The sequence below is a fragment of the Colletes latitarsis genome, chromosome 8, assembly GCF_051014445.1.
Source record: "Colletes latitarsis isolate SP2378_abdomen chromosome 8, iyColLati1, whole genome shotgun sequence".
Taxonomy (NCBI): Eukaryota; Metazoa; Arthropoda; class Insecta; order Hymenoptera; family Colletidae; genus Colletes; species Colletes latitarsis.
In genome coordinates, this window is record NC_135141.1 from 27,986,098 (window position 1) to 28,007,260 (window position 21,163).

At 41.4% G+C, this 21,163-nt stretch overlaps 1 protein-coding gene across 2 annotated transcripts in view; it reads left to right on the plus strand.

Moving 5' to 3' along the window:
• The window catches only part of L (zinc finger protein Lobe), a 159,647-nt gene that overhangs the window by 122,963 nt on the left and 15,521 nt on the right, over nucleotides 1–21,163 (plus strand). Inside the window, exons 1-2 of one of the 2 annotated variants that reach the window (XM_076770704.1) lie at nucleotides 13,705–13,807; nucleotides 19,128–19,366. In XM_076770704.1, coding sequence (XP_076626819.1) covers nucleotides 13,711–13,807; nucleotides 19,128–19,366 — 336 coding nt within the window. In that variant the 5' untranslated portion in view covers nucleotides 13,705–13,710. Of the gene's footprint in view, nucleotides 1–13,704; nucleotides 13,808–19,127; nucleotides 19,367–21,163 lie in introns of those variants that run through there. The other variant, XM_076770703.1, reaches the window with a different exon arrangement.

Genomic DNA, 21,163 nt, shown 5'->3' on the forward strand with positions numbered 1-21,163 from the left:
ATAAGACGAAAATCAAGAATACCAATTTGTTGATGGAGGCTTCGTTAAAAAGATATTAACAATTAAATTCAAAAATTTCAAATCGTTCTGGAAAAATTATTTTCGGTTCCGGGGGTCAATTACAATCATTTTTGGTGAATAGACATACCCTCGAAATCCTGCGCATTTTCGAGAAAAAAATTCGAGAAGGTGAGAAATTTTTCGACAAAATTAAAAAATTTCAAATTATTCTAAAAAAATTATTTTCGGTTGCGGGGGTCAAGTACAATCATTTTTGGTCATTACACATACCCCCAAAATCCTACTCAGTTTCGAGAAAAAAATTCCTTACCGAAAATATCATTTCTGGCCAGAAATGTCTGCCCGAATTTTCATGCGAATCTTTAAAACGTCATAACTTCTGAACGGATTGGACGATTTTAATGTTTAAAAAAGCAAACTACGCGTATTTTGATGGAGGGTATATACAAATCGCAAAAATATTTGAAAAGTTGGTCCTTGACCCAACAAAATGAGAAAAACCCCATAAAAATGGTCCAATTTTCAAACAGCCATAACTCCTACAATTGTGAATATATTTCAATGAAACTTTTTTCTGAAGTAGAGCCCATGGGTACCTACAAAAAAGTATTAGACAACTTTTCTGTAGGGCGTCAAACAAAATTACTAAAAATGAAAAAGTAATTTTTAAGAAAAATCGACAAGGGAGTGCCTAAATTTTTCGGCGAAAAAAAAAAATTTCAAATCGTTCTAAAACAATTATTTTCGGCTGCGGGAGTCAAATACAATCATTTTTGGTGAATAGACATACCCTCGAAATCCTGCGCATTTTCGAAAAAAAAATTCAGTATTGGCGGAACTTTAAACGTTAATAACTTCTTAACGAAGCTACCATCAACAAATTGGTATTCTTGATTTTCGTTTTACTTTGGCCTCTAAAATCCCCCATTAAAATTTTTCCCAGGGGTGGCCGAACACCCTGTATACATATATGTGTGTATTCACCAACGAAAGTGCAACCAATGAAAGGTGCACAGCCATCGAAGAGAGTTGAAAGAGTTTCTTTAATTAAAAATAACCTGTCTAACATAATGGTTAACCAAACACCTGGCTAACTATTATTAAATCGAGAAACAATTCTAAATTCGCAGCCATTAGCTCGGTGTCACCCACGAAGAATAAGTTTTCTATCGTGGGTGACACCGATTACCAGGTCTCACCACGAGGAGGTTGCTGCGAGCGGAGACCCGAAGGGAGATAGATGGAATCCAAGTTCCATCGATCTCCCCTTTACATCCTTAGAAGCTAGATTAGTCGTGCCAAGTAATTATTTTGTTCGAAAGAGGGACGAAGCTAAATCGTGGGCGACGCGACGCGACGCGATACGACGCGATGCACCATGCAATGGTGCGAGGAACGAGAGACGCGAACCGACTAGCGAGGTCAAAAGGGTCAGCTCGTTGCCTCTTGGCGAGTCCGATCGAAGGGGAAGGGAATCGACGCACCCGACACAGAGGTTCCCCATTTCTCCCAAGCGTCCTGCTGGGAGCCAACTGGACCCAGCTCGGGACGTCTAACAGAGAGAGGGATCTTGAGTCGGGGCTACCGCAGACAGGAACAGTCCCTGATCCCCTCTGCGGCCGAAATACCCTTTCCCTTGGATCGTCTCGCTAGAGGACGGCAACTGACCCTTCGGACCAGCTAATCGGCCGATCACTTGCTTTCTACATGGAAGCAGCGGTGATCGGAACGAGAAACGGGGGAATGGGTGAACGAGAAGCTAGTTGGTAAAGAATTACTTGGCATACTACGCAGACGCATACAGGGGAGTAAATGTACCAAGCAATTATTTTGTTTGAAAGGGGGTGAAGCTAAATTGTGGGAGACGCGACGCGATGCTGTACCGTACAGCAGATATTCGGATTGAATCATTGAGAACGAGAAGCTAAGTTAATAATTGCTTGGTATCGCGGCCTTAAAACTAAATTTACTCTAAGGGCCTTAGAGATAACAATCCCTCGATGTCCCGCGATGTCCAACGATGGCCTGCAAGTAAGCTGAAACAAAATAAAAAAGGCGGCATTTACGATTAGTTAAATATAATAAATTGGCAAACACGAAGCCCTGGAATAAAATAAATGGACCGATCGATGTCCCACGGCGATGGAGGCCTGTAAGTAAGCTGAAACTAAAAACGTTTGCATTTGCGATTAGTTAACACAACATAGACAATGAGCAAGGTTTAAGCAAGAATAAAATAGAGGAACAAACACATTCGCAAACAAGGAGCCAGAAGTAAAACGATAGATTCAAGCCCAGTAGACGTTTGAATGTCGAAAAAGAAGTAAGAAATTTGAGATTGAGATATCACTCATCACTTTGTCGATAGTGGTCAGTGAAACTGATTTTACATCGGACAAACCGAACAAGGAACCAGTAGTAAGATATGGAACTGGACCAGAGAAGTGAAAGTAAAATGTAACCCCACATTCAAGTCTAATAGACGCTTGAAGGTCGGAAAAGAAATTAGACAGGTGAGATTTGGAAGACACTAGTCACTAGTATTGATCACTAATGGTCAGTGTTGATCGCCAAAGTTGACCAGTGCTCCACTGTGTCGATAGTGGTCAGTGAAACAGATTTTACATCGGACAAACCGAACAAGGAACCAGTAGTAAGATATGGAACGGGACCAGAGAAGTAAAAGCAAGATGTAACCCCACATTCAAGTCTAATAGACGCTTGAAGGTCGAAAAAGAAATTAGACACGTGAGATTTGGAAGACACTAGTCACTAGAACTGGTCACTAATGGTCAGTGTTGATCGCCAAAGTTGACCAGTGCTCCACTGTGTCGATAGTGGTCAGTGAAACAGATTTTACATCGGACAAACCGAACAAGGAACCAGTAATAAAATATGGAACGGGACCAGAGAAGTAAAAGTAAAATGTAACCCCACATTCAAGTCTAATAGACGCTTGAAGGTCGGAAAAGAAATTAGACAGGAGAGATTCGGTACTCACTAGTCACTAATACTGGTCACTAATGGTCAGTGTTGGTCGCCATAGTTGACCAGTGCTCGCCTTTCAAGCCCAACAGACGCTTGAAAGTCGAAAAAGAAATTACACAGGTGAGATTTGGAAGTCACTAGTCACTAGAACTGGTCACTAATGGTCAGTGTTGATCGCCAAAGTTGACCAGTGCTCCACTGTGTCGATAGTGGTCAGTGAAACAGATTTTACATCGGACAAACCGAACAAGGAACCAGTAATAAAATATGAAACGGGACCAGAGAAGTAAAAGTAAAATGTAACCCCACATTCAAGCCCAACAAACGCTTGAAGGTCGAAAAAGAAATTACACAGGTGAGATTTGGAAGTCACTAGTCACTAGTACTGGTCACTAATGGTCAGTGTTGGTCGCCATAGTTGACCAGTGCTCGCCTTTCAAGCCCAACAGACGCTTGAAAGTCGAAAAAGAAATTACACAGGAGAGATTCAGAACTCACTAGTCACTAATACTGGTCACTAATGGTCAGTGTTGGTCGCCAAAGTTGACCAGTGCTTCACTGTGTCGATAGTGGTCAGTGAAATAGATTTCACATCGGACAAACCGAACAAGGAACCAGTAGTAAGATATGGAACGGGACCAGAGAAGTGAAAGTAAAATGTAACCCCACATTCAAGCCCAACAAACGCTTGAAGGTCGAAAAAGAAATTACACAGGTGAGATTTGGAAGTCACTAGTCACTAGTACTGGTCACTAATGGTCAGTGTTGGTCGCCATAGTTGACCAGTGCTCGCCTTTCAAGCCCAACAGACGCTTGAAAGTCGAAAAAGAAATTACACAGGAGAGATTCAGAACTCACTAGTCACTAATACTGGTCACTAATGGTCAGTGTTGGTCGCCAAAGTTGACCAGTGCTTCACTGTGTCGATAGTGGTCAGTGAAATAGATTTCACATCGGACAAACCGAACAAGGAACCAGTAGTAAGATATGGAACGGGACCAGAGAAGTGAAAGTAAAATGTAACCCCACATTCAAGCCCAACAAACGCTTGAAGGTCGAAAAAGAAATTACACAGGAGAGATTTGGAAGTCACTAGTCACTAATACTGGTCACTAATGGTCAGTGTTGATCGCCAAAGTTGACCAGTGCTCGCCTAGTGGTCAGTAGTAGTCGCCAAAGTTGACCAGTGCTCGTCCAGTGGTCAGCAGTGGTGAGTAAAGGTGGAGCGTAGACCCGCGAGGTTCCGTCACGTCCGCTAGCCTAGAGAACAAAGAGAGAGAGAGAGAGTTAGCCTCAGGCAGAGGAGTCGAAGAGGTGGGGAAGACCGTCCTTGGGGAGTTCGCCAATCAATTAACGGTTAACCTTGCCTTTGACCGAAAAATTAATATTCTACGCAAAATGGTATTAAAAACAATTATTTATACAACCCACGCTATCGAGCATTATTTCAACTATTGCCTGATGTTAATTAACAATTATTGCAAACAATGGGTATGGAAATATGGACAAATTCGAGGAGACTGAAAGTTTCTTTGAACTTCTGTCGAGCACCAAGGTCGTACATCACGTATTCATTTCTTGTCAGTAAATTTTACAGAATTCTAACAAAGATACGTAAACTACGTCACTTAAAATCGCAAAACAATACGTTGCAACACCCAACAAAACACACATTAATGCACACGAAGAGAAGTTGTGTATTATGGATCATCAAATAGAGTCAATTAGAATCATTTTTAGTAATAGACATATCCTTGAAATCCTATATATTTTCGAGGAAACAAATTCTCGTCGAAGTTATCCTAGGTAAAAGAAATACAATAAACATTCCAAGCTACACATACGAAGTATACGAACAGACCTTTCACCTTAGACTCTGATGACCCGATCTGACTGTCATATCGAGTTATTTTTTAAATAAACAAGGATTTTCTATGTAGTTGTCAATGAGGTACATCCTAACGTATTTGAATAATCGTGAAATCTTTAAGTAATCTTAATTGATTGGTTACTCCAATGAAATCAATCGATTGATGTCCGTTAAAAAATAATAAAATTTCTGTAGTTTCGTTTTCTGTCTCACTTCTTCTCGTGTTCGTTTCCAAATCTGAAAAAATACTAATACCTCGTCAGTGATCTTATCTCCGCGCTGGCTGATCGACGACGATTTATCGACGAAATAATCTAGTCCATCCGGTCAAAGGGAAAACACGACTTTCCCGGTTAGATTTCACGGAAGTTTATCGCGGTTGGGCAAACAGACAAGGCAAACGAATCGTTTGTTCTTAATCTGTCCAGTATCTCGAAAGCTTGTCCGGTAGGAGCGTTCCGCTGGTTCCATTCAACGAACTTGCCTGTTGTTTGCGAGTGGCGTGCATCGAATCATCGTACACAGTCAAAGTACAGAATTTCCAGACTGCGTGACGACGAGTTTCCCGGGGAAACGGTCTCGCTATCGTCGAAGAGAGCCGGGGAACGTAGGTGGCAGAGACTCGAAGCAATCGTAAATCATGGAACTGAATGGGATGGAAGGTTCATTCAATAATTGCTCGCGATAGGAACCGAAGCAAACTGTGTCGATACGATTACCAAGAAGTACCATTTTCGTTCTGCGTTTCAAACTTTCCGGTATCTTTGAAAATTATCAGTGAATTCAGCGAGTTTCAAATGCAATTATTTATTTCCGTTTGATGGCTATTCGAACGATTAAAATAGCTTGTTTTTAATATAAAACCAACGATAAGTGGCCAACGACTGTACCGTTTTAACGTAAATCCATGGATTACGATTTACGCGCGGAAATGTCTGCAGCCAGGCGATTGGTAATTTTATTTGCAAAATTTCTGAACGAATTCACGCACGATTCATTCGAATTTCACCGGCTGGCCGTGAAAGCGTCGCCGATCGCCAACGCAGAAATTGATTCCGCGGCTTCGAAGGCGTCGGGATGCTCGCGTGAGAGCGTCTCAATCTAATAAATTCATGAAGGAACGTCGTCCGCGTTCTCACAGGCCTCCGCGGAATATCGAGGCGATTCCTACCGTTTCCGTGTGATCTCTCGACCGCAAATCGGTACACTAGAAATACTTTTGTTTGTCCCGTTCAGCCCGCAGGTGTTTTTCTCTCATTATCGACTTCCGTAAAATTATCGATTTTAATTTTTCCGCTCTGCCCGTGAAAGCGATCGCTAATGGCGCCGATCGACGACCGTTTTTACGCCCCGTTTCTTCGAATATTATTACGAAACCCGTTTCGACTACGAATCCGGGGCGTGAAAAACAAAACGTGGAAAAAAAATATCGTTAGAACATCTTCGATCTTCGTACGTGCTGGTTCGGTGTATAAACAGCTGTCGAAGAATTTATTTCTTTGATCTCTTTAAATATCAGCTGCTTTTTACTACTTTCTTAATAATATAGCTTTAACGTTACCGAATTCTTATTATACATGCATTATAGAATTAAAAATGTTATGCAGCGGTGAAACTTTGAAACACATTTCTCTTTTCTTCCGCAATTAAATGATTCAATTTTCATTTAACAGAAAATATAAAAATTTATCGACGGGAAAAAAAAAATTTCAAATCGTTTTGGAAAAATTATTGTCGATTGCGGGGGTCAATTACAAGCATTTTTGGTCATTATACATACCCTCGAAATCCTACCCAGTTTCGAGGAAAAAATTCCTTACCGAAAATCTAATGTGAGGTCAAGAAATGCTTCCTTAAAATTTCATGCGAATCTTTAAAACGTCATAACTTTTGAACGGATTGACGGATTTTAATGTTTAAAAAAGCAAACTACGCGTATTTTAATGTAGAATATGTAGAAATTGCAAAAATATTCGAAAAGTTGGTCCTTGACCACGCAAAATGAGAAAAACCCCGTAAAAATGGTCCAATTTTCAAACAGCCATAACTCCTACAATAGTGAATATATTTCAATGAAACTTTTTTCTGAAGTAGAGCTCATGGCCACCTACAAAAAAGTATTAGATAACTATTCTGTAGGGCGTCAAACAAAATTACTAAAAATGAAAAAGGTTTTTAAGGAAAATCGACAGGGGGTAGGTGTCTAAATTTTTCGACGAAAAAAAGAATTTTTAATTAATTCTGAAAAAATTATTTTCGGTTGCGGGGGTCAATTACAAGCATTTTTGGTCAACAGACATACCCCCGAAATCCTACCCACTTTCCAGAAAAAAATTCGAGAAGGTGTGAAATTTTTCCGCGGAAAAAAAAATTTTCATATCGGTCTAAAAAAATTATTTCTGATTACGGGAGTCAATTTCAATCATTTTTGGTCAATACATATACCCCCAAAATCCTACCCACTTTCCAGAAAAAAATTCGAGAAGGTGTGAAATTTTTCGACGGAAAAAAAAAATTTCAAATCGATTTGGAAAAATTATTTTTAGTTGCAGGGGTCAATTACAAGCATTTTTGGTCAATTGATATACCCCCGAAATCCTACCCACTTTCCAGAAAAAAATTCGAGAAGGTGTGAAATTTTTTGACGGAAAAAAAAATTTACAAATCGTTCTAAAAAAATTATTTCTGACTACGAGAGTCAATTTCAATCATTTTTGGTCAATACATATACCCCCGAAATCCTACCCACTTTCCAGAAAAAAATTCGAGAAGGTGTGAAATTTTTCGACGGAAAAGAAAAATTTCAAATCGTTTTGGAAAAATTATTTTTAGTTGCAGGGGTCAATTACAAGCATTTTTGGTCAACAGACATACCCCCGAAATCCTACCCACTTTGGAGAAAAAAATTCGAAAAGAAGTGAAATTTTTCGACGGAAAAAAAAATTTTCAAATTGGTCTAAAAAAATTATTTCTGATTACGGGAGTTAATTTCAATCATTTTTGGTCAATACATATACCCCCGAAATCCTACCCACTTTCCAGAAAAAAATTCAAGAAGGTGTGAAATTTTTCGACAAAATTAAAAAATTTCAAATCGTTTTGGAAAAATTATTATCGGTTGCGTGGGACAATCACAATCCTTTTTGGTCAACAGACATACCTCCGAAATCCTACCCACTTTCGTGAAAAAAATTCGAGAAGGGGGACAAATTGCAGTTCTACAGCCGGAACTTTAAACGTCAATAACTTTTTAACGAAGCCTCAATCAACAAATTAGTATTCTTGATTTTCATCTCACTTTGGCCTCTAGAACCCCCCATTAAAATTTTCCCCAGGATTTCCCAGGCCAAACACCCTCTATATGCATTTGACGGTCAAGCCAATAGTATCCCGTTCGAGGTGGTGGAATTGGTCCGTTGCAACCCCCTCTGAGCGCCTGACCGTGCAGTAAGGGTTGGAGTCGGTTGTGAACGGAGCATAGCACGCGTAGCCGCGCTTGGCATGAATGAAATCGCGCGTGCCGGTTCCACGGGTTGCGTGTGCTCCTCGGGAGTCACGTGGGGGGCGTTGGAGGGGGGTGGGGGGCGAAACGGAACGTGTGGACGAGGCCTAAGCGTGGGTGGCTGCTGGGGGGAGCACCGATCCGACGCGATTCATCGTCCGGGGCGGACGGAAGCGTCGCGTGCGCGTGTGAACGAGCCAAAAGGGAAAACGACGCGTATCGTCCGCGGTCTGGCGTAGGCGGAGTCGATCGTGACGAAACACCGAACCTATGCACATGCGCCTTATCGCCGAGCCCACCCACAACGCGCGTCGCGACGACGTCGCCAGTCACCGGACCAAAACCGTTTCGGACTTTTGCCAAATTTATCGAACTTCTTAACGAAATCGGACGAGATTCCGCTTTTAGACGACACCGTTCGACGCGTCGCTATGAAAATTTCCTAAGCAAACGTCTCTGTCGTAATCGCATTCATGGTGGAATTGTATGCACGCAAAATGCTCACCCATCGACGCGGTGATTTGCAACTGTCGGGTGTCTTTCTTTTTATTCCTGACTTTGTGCCAGGACTATAAATGCGCGCGTTAGATAACTGAAACGATTATCGGTGGATTCGGGGATCTCGATTTCGTGGGTTTGATAGCGTTATGGAAGTTGGATTTATCTTCAATTTTAATATGAAACTATTGGAAGTATTGCAACTTCGTGAAATGAATATTAATCTCAAGCGTTACGCGTACAAGCTTGTTCAAATTTTAGCGATTTCTTAAGATCTAATTTCTTAAAATTTGATTCATAAATGTAAAAATATTTGTGGTTTAATGCATAGTACAGTCGTGATAAAAGAATATTCCAATGTGTTCTATGGAATCCTGTTAGTAAGTAAGAAGAATACCCAAAAATTCTATCTGCAAAAACGCAACGATCCAGCGTGGAGTTGCTGGGTATCTTCCGTGAGATCAATCATTGGATTCGAAGAGCCGGTTTTGGTTGCCCGAAATCCCGCGAAACTCTACGGGCCATTTACCACCGAAGTTTCGCATAGTTTCGACGAAGTTGCCGCGCCACGTGCACGGATTTAGCGGCCGTGACTTTAAACTGGCAGTTTGGGACGCAAGTTTCGAAAGTCCGTTTCCGTGTTCTGCCACTGTAAACGACTATCGAGCACTTTGCGCTACGCGTTGCAACGTAGGTCAACTGCCGTTTACTAGTACGCAACCTCGCTGCGAATCCTTGAAACTTGTCTATTCAAACTGGCAAGACTACACTGGCGATATCTAAACACATTGACCGCCACGTCACCCACGTATGGATCACACGACTAATTCACCAAGGAGTTAAAAAAATTAATCCCCAAGATTAGACGTTAAAGAAAATAAAGCTAGGTAGGTCCCTTGAATTTCAACGAGCCTGCAAAAAATGAATTTCCATGACAAATTCTTGGCATGCTAGTTTCCAATTGTCTAAAAACAAAATTTAATTGAATTCGATGTGTTAAATTAGTGCTTTTTAACCTTTCGTTCTTGCGAGCCCTTTCGAGACTTTAAATATACAGAAATTCTGTAACGACGATCATGTGTATGAGTAGCTTTTTTAATACAAGACTTGAGAGGTCCAGTACTTGGTATAACTTCGAATTGAAATTGGACGTCTAGGAAACCTCCCTCGTAAAATATTATCCGATTAATGAATTTCTATTTTGGTTATGCATTTGTTTTATCGACACGACTTAGAGGTTCGTGCGCCCCGAAAGCGGTCTCTAATGGCGGCGTCTGTCGTTTTTGCCACTATTTCGCATCGTTGCGAACGGAACAGTTCCCGTCTCGGTGTCGAAGCCACAGGCTCGCACGATATCGATAAAATCATCGACCAGAAAGAGTCCACGATACAGTCTTTACGCGTTAACTGCCGCGCCAGTTTTTCACGTTCAAAGATGTCCTCAACTTGGTAATACGAACAACAGATCGGGGTTAATAGTTCCGTTTTTTATATAAGATATAATCGACAATATTTGGAAGGTTCGCCAGCGAGATTTTTAGCAAGGTGGTGCGTGTACTGTGCACTACGCAACCGCGGGAGTTTCGAAAAACACGGGCAGAAAAGAAGAAGGGGACAGAAAGCCAAGAAAAGAAAGCGAAATTCGAAGTGGACCCCCTGCAACCCCTGTGAAATCGACTGGAATGGATTCTCACACACGGTTGGAGCTCTGTACCACCTTATGGGGGCAACCGAGGACCCCGACTCCCTACGGGGGCCCATAAGGTGTGCCTGTAACCCGTGCCCGTTTTGGAAACGCGCGAGCGCCCACCCATCGCGATTATTTATCTCATTGCCGTTGTGACGTTAGGTGGTCTTGATTTTCTACCCTGCCATTCACACGCAACCTCCCGTGTATTTAGTCGGAATTAGCTACTCTTGAGCCTCCTGTTCCCTGCGATTTACGCCATTTCCGCAACAACGTCGTCGAGGTGACAGTACTTCTTGGGAACTGTTCAAAAATATGAACACACTTTGGTAACGGTGGATATCATTTATTCGCAGTCTTGTTCGATGTCATTTGCATTGAAAAAAGCACAATTATAAATTGATTTTATATTTGTTCAAAGTAGTTGAAAAATAGAGATGACACAATGAACGAAATCGAGGAAAAACTTGTATATGTTCCTCTTACTATACTGATATTATATCAATTGTATTAATTTTATCCTTTCGCTATTCTATACCAAGCATTTAGACTAGAAGCTAGGTAAACAATTTTTATATTTCCGTTCTACCAATATTTAACATAATACAACGATTTTCGTGCTGGTAGTTACAATTAAAATAAACAGAATATGTCGATAAGAAGAATTATCGGTCACAATTTAAAAAAACTTCTATTGTAATTAAGTTTACATAGAACAAATATCGACCTTTTTGCGTGTGTTTTACGCAACCTGAAATTTTATTTAATTTACCGAGTACGTACTACTAAGGGTGTTTTAATATTGTTGATTACGCTATATGGACCGTTTATCTTGAAAGTGGTGCAAGTCCATTTACTTTTGTTTCGAGAAAATTGAATGTTAGCAGATCTGACAATTAAAAAATATAGGTTAATTATGTGAAGTCTGGGAATGTTTGTACTAATTTATCAATATGTAATTTAATTGTATAAATTTCTTTTAGGCGAATTTAACTAAAATAATGTACAATTTCCAGGCTGCAAATGGACTTGCACCACTTTCGTAATTAGTCAATTGTAAATATCATTTAATTTCAATTTTGAAATAACAAATATCACTTAAAATATATCTCATATTAATCCAATTTTGTTTATAAATAATAACAAGAAATAAAATAGGATTAGCATTTTTTATTTTGAACGTTAATTATATTTCTATATTGTTAAACTTAACACAAGATATTGGTATTATTAATTATTTACGCTCTTCATGTGGCAGTGTTTTGAAATATTCATGATGCACAGGAGGTATATAAGGTAATACCTTATATTTTTCGTATGTAATAGGCTTGGTATTGTGATACAAAGGCGCCAGGGCGATTTTTTCAAATTTTAGCGGTCTTCCCCGACATGTAGCTGATAAATTTAGAGTCTTAAATTCTGTGTCCTCCATTGATGTTTTATATGAAATAGTATACGGTGCAGTTTTGCAGAATCTCATCCAACATATTTGCAACCAATTTACTTTTCTTCCATTAGTGTTTCTTCTTATCTGTTTTTTAATTGCATTTTGTAGATTTTTTGTCGAAACGAAATTCTCTCGTTTCATTTCGTGTAAAATAAATTTATTATGTCGCCTACGTTGGTTTATAACGTCATAATAATCCTGTGGTATGTCCAGGAAATTCTTTTTTCGTAACGCCATTTCTATGATACCAAAATCTGCATCGTTTGGAAGATACGAATGTCCGGAGAGTAAAAATTTATGATCAATTACCTCAATGTTATTTTCCAAAGACTGAACAACCCTCGACCACATCAACGCCATTTGTAAATTTCAATTTTGCCCAGTACACGTATCACCATATGCAATAACATAAGTATGGAAATTGGACTTACACCACTTTCATAATCAACGGTTACGTAATTTCTTTTACCGGCAAATTTTAAATTGAACAAAGCATTAGCATTTTTTAAGATATTAAATACTAACTAGTTATAAACAAAAAGTTTACATTAAATTAAGCATAAATCACATCATATCTCATTTTTTTTTAAAAAAGGACTTACACCACTTTCAAAATAAACGGTCCGTATGTCTCTATACGAATTTCGACAATTTAGTACAGTTTTCATGTTTTATTGAAAAAATATCGGCTGAACCGCTGATGTCAGATTCCATATTTGAAATTGCAGAGCACGTAAATATTATTTTTCAACAACTTACGTTGGATTTGATCGATGCATTGAAAGAAAAATCGTATTTTAAGGTAATCGTCAGAAAGGTATCGATAAATATACGCGCTACTGTAATTTCTTCGTTGCATTTCCAAAACGAGCGTATTCCGTCCCCACGCGGGCAGATCCAAAACTTCGAAGCTGTCCAGAAAACAGACGATCGTAGACGGGGTCGAAAAAGGGTGATTTTTCCAGCGTGTAACGCGAAAATTAGTCCAGTCGCGTCGCGGAAGGATCGGGTTCCGGTAGCCGGTTCCCGCGACCGCAACTACGGTCGCTCACCTTCGCGGCGTAAGGGCACATAGAGGTGGATTAGGTGGAGAAGTTGGGATGAAAGGTTAAATAGGTGCCAGTGGGTAGCCGGAAGGTGGGTGTACTCGTTAGTGTGTGATCCCGCCTACCGTCCAATGCGGTGGCTGGTTTCCCAGGGGACTCCCTAGCCTCTCTCAGCCGGCTTTTGTGGTCCCTTCTCCTTCCACGCGTACTCGTACGGCACTCTTTTGCTTTCAGGAGGAGGACTCGGTGTGTCGGTTTGCATCGTGCGCGATAATAGTCACCGTGGGTACCCGGTTAGCGCGCGTTTCAGAGCGCAGTGTGCTCCACCGCTGACCGTACTCGGCTTGCTCGCGTGCGCGATCCGACGACCGAGGCCAGTCCTTGCGATCGAACGATCGAGGCCGCATCGATCCGTCCCACGGAGGACCCCTCTTTCGCTTCCGGTTCGATTTTTCGATCGTTTCGAGCCGCTGACGGTATCTCGCGTCGTTGTGAAAAATACTGTGCGACGAACAGAGGAAATCTTTTTCGTTATCGAACGGCGTCCAAGTGCCTCGATCCAACGATTCGGGGGATCGATATTTCGAGTGACAGGCGATGGTGAACCACGGTGGACGTTCGTACAGTGATTGAACGTTCCGGGGAGTCGAAATGTTGTTCAAGGGGAACAGTTCACGGCTGGAGTTGTTGATAGGGAAGATCCAGGCCCATAAGGAACCCTCTCAGGAGGAGCAACCGAAATCCAAAGGTACGACAATCGCGAAAATCTGATTCTTGGATCGTCTCTTGTTCGATCGTTCTTTCGACAAATTTGATAAATGTCAGCTTGGTGTGTACGTTCTTTTCCTTGCTTCTAATCGGAGGACCTATCGTCGCAGTTTCAATTTGTAAATGTATATTTTAATTCTGTTTAAGTCTAGTCATTCGTATGTGGATGGTTTTTCATTAACTTGACGCATTAAGATTCTAAACCTAACATTACACAACTCATAAATATTATTTGTTAGCAATTTATGTTGGATTTGAATATACACTCTAAAAGAAAAACTGTTAACACAGCGAATTACAATAAAAATATGCGCTACGAGTGTCCGTAAACCTAGTGTTAAGGAGCTGAGAAAGTTAATTTTCAAATAAATAAATCTAGATAGGACTCTCAAATTTTGAAAAGAGTATACGAATTTATATGGCAAATCGTGTTAGTTTACAATTGTCTCAGAACAAAGTTTCGTTTTCCTGGACAATTTAAGAGGTTTGGTCTGGCAATTAACGCGTCACTGCTACGTTCGCCGTCAATCAGTTTCTACGACTCAGACTTCAAGTATTATAATCCTCGATTGTGACGGAGCTACTCCGAGCTTGGATAGAAAGCGAGAAAAATGGAAATTCTGAACAACGAAAGTGATAAATGAGTTATTTATCTGATATGGAACACTTTATTTAGCATAAGTGAATTGCAAGATTCATGCGTCTCCTTTTCGATTTCAATCTGATCTGATAATTGATCGTTAACTCGTTCGCTGGTGAGGGCCACTTACAATGACGCGTCGCCATTGGCTGTGTAATAAAATTTTCACTCGACGGTCGTGTCTGCGCCACAAATCCAATCAGGGTGAGGGAGGTAATCTCGTATAAATGTGTTACAATCGTTTAAAAAATCACGTAGCGGTCGATCATCGAAATTCTGAATCCGGTCAAAAATCGCTTCCCTACTCGATCAATAGTTACGATCATTTATATCAATCTTTTGGAACTGTTCGATCAATATTTTGTAATCATTTCTGAAATTTCTGAACCTCTCTCTTTGGTTAACCCTTTATCGTAGGAATTTTATTATCCGACGTTCGAGAGTCAACTAGGGGTTGGAACGATCGATTATCAATTTTCTGAGACCGTTCGAAGATGTCTCGGCTATTTCCAATCCTGAAATTACGAATCTGAGACACTCTTTGCAATCTAAGATTGGGAATTCAATTTGCAAAGCAACACTTCGGTACGATCGAGAAATGATCCAAGTTCGTGAGTCGGTTAGGGGTCGAGACGATGGATTATGAATTTTCTGGGACCATTTGAAATCAAATCCGGATTTTCGACCACCAAAATTCGAAAATCGGTTCGTATCGCGATGCTTCGATACGATCGAGAAACGGTCAAAGTTCGAGGGTCGATTACGGGGGTTGAAGCGACGACGCTGTAAAAATTCTCGCGCCGCGGCTGCGCCAATGGCGGTTTCGAAATCCGCGCAAACCACCGGCGAGTGTCGGAGTTCGCGTCCGTACATAAGTCACAATTAACGAAGGCGTTAAGTCGGCCCCCTATTAATAAGCGACGTCGAAGCGTCCTATAAATAGCCACGGGCACGAGGTGACAACATTACGCAGCCACACGCGAGAAGGGAGTCTGTATGGGCGAACGCACACGTCCAAAAGATAAAAACACAATGCAATAGCGGCTGGCATCGGCAGGTCGCAGAAAAGAGCTGCCAGTGTTAAGTGCGACTATTTTCGCGTTGGTGACACATCGTCGCTGATTGGACGGAATCGAGACTCTAAATAAAACCCCTTCGAATCCCCCAACAGGCCTTTACGTCCTTGTCTATCGCTCCTACAATCTTGCCCCCTTTTTTCCCCCCACGAAGGACTCAAAACCGATCGAGATCGACTCCCTCCTCGTCACTTTTCACCCCTTCGTCGTATCAATCACATCCTCTGTCTCCATTCTATTCGTTATATTTCTAGTAATCTTACTTTATGCACAAATAAAATAGTTAATAAAGTGAATGTGATAGTTTGCACGGACGTAAAAAGATGGACGATTGTCACTGTCACGGATGGCCTGTGAGGTGAATCGAGGCGTCAGAAATATGCAACGCGCGTTAAAAGAACGCGTTGATCCCTCGTTTTCAGAGGGTTGCAGAGGATCGAGGTCTCACTTATTTTGGAACGTGATCTTTGAACGTACTCGTTTCTTCTAACAATGCTGTCACCTTCTCTTTGGGACTTGGAACGTATCCTGAACTATATTTCTCGCGATAAAGACCAGATATTGTCACGCGGTTGTTGAACGTGCCACACTTTGTATCGTAAATCATCGTCGCTTTTAACCATCCTCGTTGAAAGCGTAGTTCACGACGTTTTCGAAATAAGTAACTTCAAACTTCAGAAGTACACGATAAAAATAGAGAAACGATGTTTCAACTGTGTAATAAAATAAAAATAAATACGAAAGAACTAAATAAACAATTCTCGTTCCTGGCGTTCGTATTTATCGTAAAACGAATACTTTAACAGCATTTGCATTGTCTCAATTGTCTCAATTTTTATTTCGTCGAGGACCAAAACTTCTTGAGACACCATTATTTCTTTCGTCAGTCATAGCGTAAACAAAACATAAAATTTTAGCGAGACAACCATATATTTGAAGGTATAAACAGTGGTAGCATAGATTCTTCGCGTTGGACAAGGGTTTAGGGGGTGGAAACGAGGATTTAAGGGTGCCTCGTTTAGCTTCGATTCTCGAACAACAAATCTAGGTAATCATTTATCCCACGAAACGTAATTGAAATCAAAAATTTCAGTGTTTAAGCACTGGTCAGAAATGACCCAAGGGGTTGGATTCGTTTAGAGCAAATTTACGTTCGATTTCGTGCAAAGGTTGGGGCGTTTTCCATGAACGGGACACACTGTCTATCTTGCTCGAACTTGTTGGCGATCGTAGACAAATTCCCGATGACACGTGGGGATCGCGGCTGGGTGCTTTCGGTAGCTCGGTTTATATTTATTGCATGCTCACCCGATCCGCCGCGTCTCTTTCTGCAAGAAAAGGCGTGCGTGAGTCATGCGAGATGCCAATTGGGCGAGTGCCCCGATACGTGCACGATGCGGGTTGCACAATTGAAGGAACACCTGATCGAGCCAGGCATCTTAGGGTTGCCGTCGATGAAACGCCTCGAGAAAGCTTCCAAGTTTCTTCGACTTCGATTTAAAGTAAATATACCGATAACTCAGGAGTAATGTCCCGAAACCTGGTAGTCGATATTAATTATTATTAGACCGTGGATTTCTACGCATTTATGGGAAATTTTAATTCTTACAAAATTACAGGATGCACATTTAATATGTAAAAATATGAGAAACACGTAAGATACGGATTATTATATTCAGAGGTTGAGACAACCCTCTACAAAGACCACGGTTTCATTGATTCTATTCGGAAAAATATATATTTTTATGTTCGATACAAATTACATCGTGTTTGGTCTTCATCTTAATCAGAAAAACCTCGCATTGTGTTGCAATGAGGTCTGACGTATGTGACCCGAGAAAAAAAATGGTTAATTGGAGATAATGAAATAGCTTCGAAAAATTGTATCTGTACCTTGGTTTGCATTTTCCAAAACGAACGAGCAAATTTTCTGGGTGATTTATGGACGATAAAATGGAAGACTAGAGAAGTGAGACCGTGGCGGACACGTGGGTGGAGGATGCGAGCCATTTAAGCGGATCCACGTCGAGTCCATGATCCGATCTCGTTGGGTGTCTCTCCTCTCCGTTACGAGCCGCGCGGATTCCGCAAAATCTCTTAAATTCAGTGGTGGGTGTCGAATCCAGAGCGTGGACCGGGGCAAATGAGGAAACGGCCAACTAGCCGAGTCATTTCCACCGTTTACCAGGGCCACTTTGCTCTATCCAAGCCGGTGGGAGTCTTCATTCTTGGCAATTATTAATTATTCGACTCGCCTCGTCCGGATGTCTCCTTCGTCGTCGGTTTCTTCTATCGCGTCTTCTTTCTTCCACCATTGTCGCTCCGAAGTATCCTTCTGTCCAGATTATCTTCGTCGGAATACAAGTAAAATGTCGAACCAACATTTTTAATATCATTAATCCCTATTAACGATTACGAAAACGTAAAGCATCGAATTGAATTTTTAATCTCCAAGAATAGTAGATAGAAACAAAATATTAATCGATAGGTGGTGAAAAGGTCGTAGAAAGCAATACTGGGATACAATAATAATATTAATTTCAGAAAACTACTGAAAGAAAACCTGAAACCCTTCGTCGCCAAAATGGACTCTTCGACTAGCAGACCACTGTTCTTAAAGTTGCCAGGATCGGTTCTTATACCACAAACAGAACGACACGGTCCATTAAACTCACCCCCAATTCGACCGTCGGTTCCCTAAAATCGTCTCGAACCGAAGCAAACGTAATCGACGAAGTACCAATATGTAGCTAAGGACCGCTCTGCCGAACGTGTCTCCCGTATTGTCTATCCTAGGAACGACATCGTTTCGCGTTACGGTGCAAAAATGCAGGCGTACGTTAACGCGATGCGCAGCCGGATAGCAGGGTTGAAACGCACGGATAAAACGATAGCTGAACTCGATCCAACGATTCCCCGGGAATGTCTTCTTTCCTCTAGCCACGGAAGACCAGTCCTCGAGGATCTCTCGAGGCACGGGTTAATGGTACCAGTTTCACCGCATACGCACTCGTTACGAAAACAATATAAAGGGACGTATAACGGGCAAGGTGAGGTCAGCGGGCCTCGTAATGCTCGTACATGTACGCATCGAGTTCGTAAGGTCATTTATGGAACTGGTCTCTCTCTCTTACGACATTTATAAACCTGTTCCGAAAAAGATCGCCGGCCCCGACGGTCCGTGAGTGACATCGACGTCGCTCCTCAGTCGATACGCTTCCTGTAGACCCGTGAAAAATGGAACCCCCAAGGATAGCGTTGTAACCCTACTATCGAGGTTATCGAATTTTTACCAGTCTGGGATTAAATCTATCAATGACAACATCGACGATTCGTAGAAATTTCAAACTCGAAGTTTGGAATGCATATAATTAAACCTTAGAAATAGACTGCGGATCTTTATGCAAATTCATATTTTTAGCGATACGATTAACGAAATGGGGGCTTCGTAGAGGGTTGAAAGAATTGACGAAAGAGTTTGTTCGTCGATTGCAGAAGCCTTGGGTACATTCGTGATAAATAGTATTAATACGTTCCTCGATAAGGAGGGAGGATTATTAAATGAGTTTGTTCGTCGATTGCAGAGGCCTTGGGTACCGGAAGTTCGTCCTGGCACAGCGAGGATGGCGGCCCGAACTCGCGACGCGGCGGAGAGACGCCATCGTCTTGCGCGACGCCGACGTCGGCCAGCTTCCCGTCGGAGCCCGAGGTCGACGCCGATGTCGGCGTCAACGCCGACGGAAACAACGCTACCGCGCCTTATCCTTGCCAATTTTGCGACCGCACCTTTCCACGGTTGAGCTATCTGAAGAAACACGAACAGGTAACCCAGCGATGATTAAACCATTTGTAAACTACACAGGGTGTTCGACCACTCCTGGGAAAAATTATAGTGGGAGATTCTGGAGGCCAAAACAGAACGAAAATCAAGAATACCGATTCGTCGATGGAGGCTTCGTTAAAAAGTTATTAACGTTCAAAGTTGCGGCTGTAGAACGGCAATTTGTCCAACTTCTCGAATTTTTTTCTCGAAAGTGCGTAGGAATTCAAGGATATGTCTACTGACCAAAAATGATTGTAATTGACCCCTGCAACTGAAATAATTTTTCCAGAAAGATTCGAAATATTTTAATTTTCCCTCCAAAATTTGTCTACCTATTGGATTTTTTTTCTCGAAAGTGCATAGGAATTCGGGGGTATGTCTACTGACCAAAAATGATTATAATTGACCCCTGCAACTAAAAATAATTTTTCTAGAAGGATTTGAAACTTTCTGAAATTCCAGGGGAATCGGAATGTCTGGGTCAGACATTGTATTTCCAGTAAGGAATTTTTTTCTCGAAAGTACGTAGGATTTCGGGGTTATGTGTAATGACCAAAAATGATCGTAATGGAGCCCTGCAACTAGAAATAATTTTTCTAGAAGGATTTAAAATTTTTTAATTTAATTTGATCTTCGTCTTATTTTGGCCTCTAGAGTCTCCCATTAAAATTTTTCCAGTATTTATTTTTGTAATCTTAATTTGTCTCCCTCGACGTCTCAACTTGAGAATTAATTTTTCTACTTTCATAATGGATACATCCTTTCAATCAAAATATTAAAATTTCTGACTTTTATCTCTAACGACCGAAATGATTACGTGCAATTTAACTGTTTTCTTCATCGGGTGTTTGTAATTTTTACCCTCGTGAGACGCGGGGGGCGCGTGGCCGGTTCGAATTTTTCTATTTTGCATGGCGGTGGCATTAGAGACCCGCTCTTCCGCGTCCGAGCCGGCGTCCGCGGGTCATCTTCGGGTCAAAATCTGTACCGTGGCCCCATAACAGGTTGTACCGGTCAGGTTGTTCATCCAGGTGGTTCTCTCCTCCTTCCATCGGGTTCCTCGCGACTTTTCAGCCTCGATAAAAGCCGCTTCTACATACGCGAACGGAATCGCGCCTCCGGTGGCAGATAACGACTTCGATAACGTAAATAAATTTCGTTTCGAGGCCGCAGGGACTCCGTCTAATCCTGCGGTTCCAACCAAACGGAAAGAGAAATCGAAATCATCCAAATCCTGCGTAATCGTTGCTAAATCGAAAGGCACGATTATTACAGATATGATCAACGAGGACGCCCATTTTGATAAAATATGGCTTCCAGGTGGAGCATTGCTATTCGAAAATTACTATCGATTAAAAGTGAAATTATAAAGAATATTTCGATACTTTGTCCACATAATTTCCATGGAACATGTTAACAAAGACATATACAGTCACGTAACTCTCTTAGTTTCGTTTGTACAGCTGTGAAGTACTTCTTCGACTTTTTCAAAACGTGTGTCATGTACCATCGCCAGAAAGGGCTGAAACTGACTATTAGAGACGTAGCAAAGTATATACGACGCGTCGAGCAACCATGAACTTTGTGAACTACTTAAACAAGCGAATAATAAATATAGTGACTGTGACTGTTTCCGCAAAAACCTCGTAATCTTTATCGTTCCAAAAGACATTGTCTCTGCAATTGATATCAATCGTATTTGGAGGAAGAAGAGAGTTTCTTGGTCGCTTTCTCTGATCCACGGCGTGCCTCCAAAGCGAGAATTTTTCTCCCCGTATCGACGAGTCTTCCGGCTGT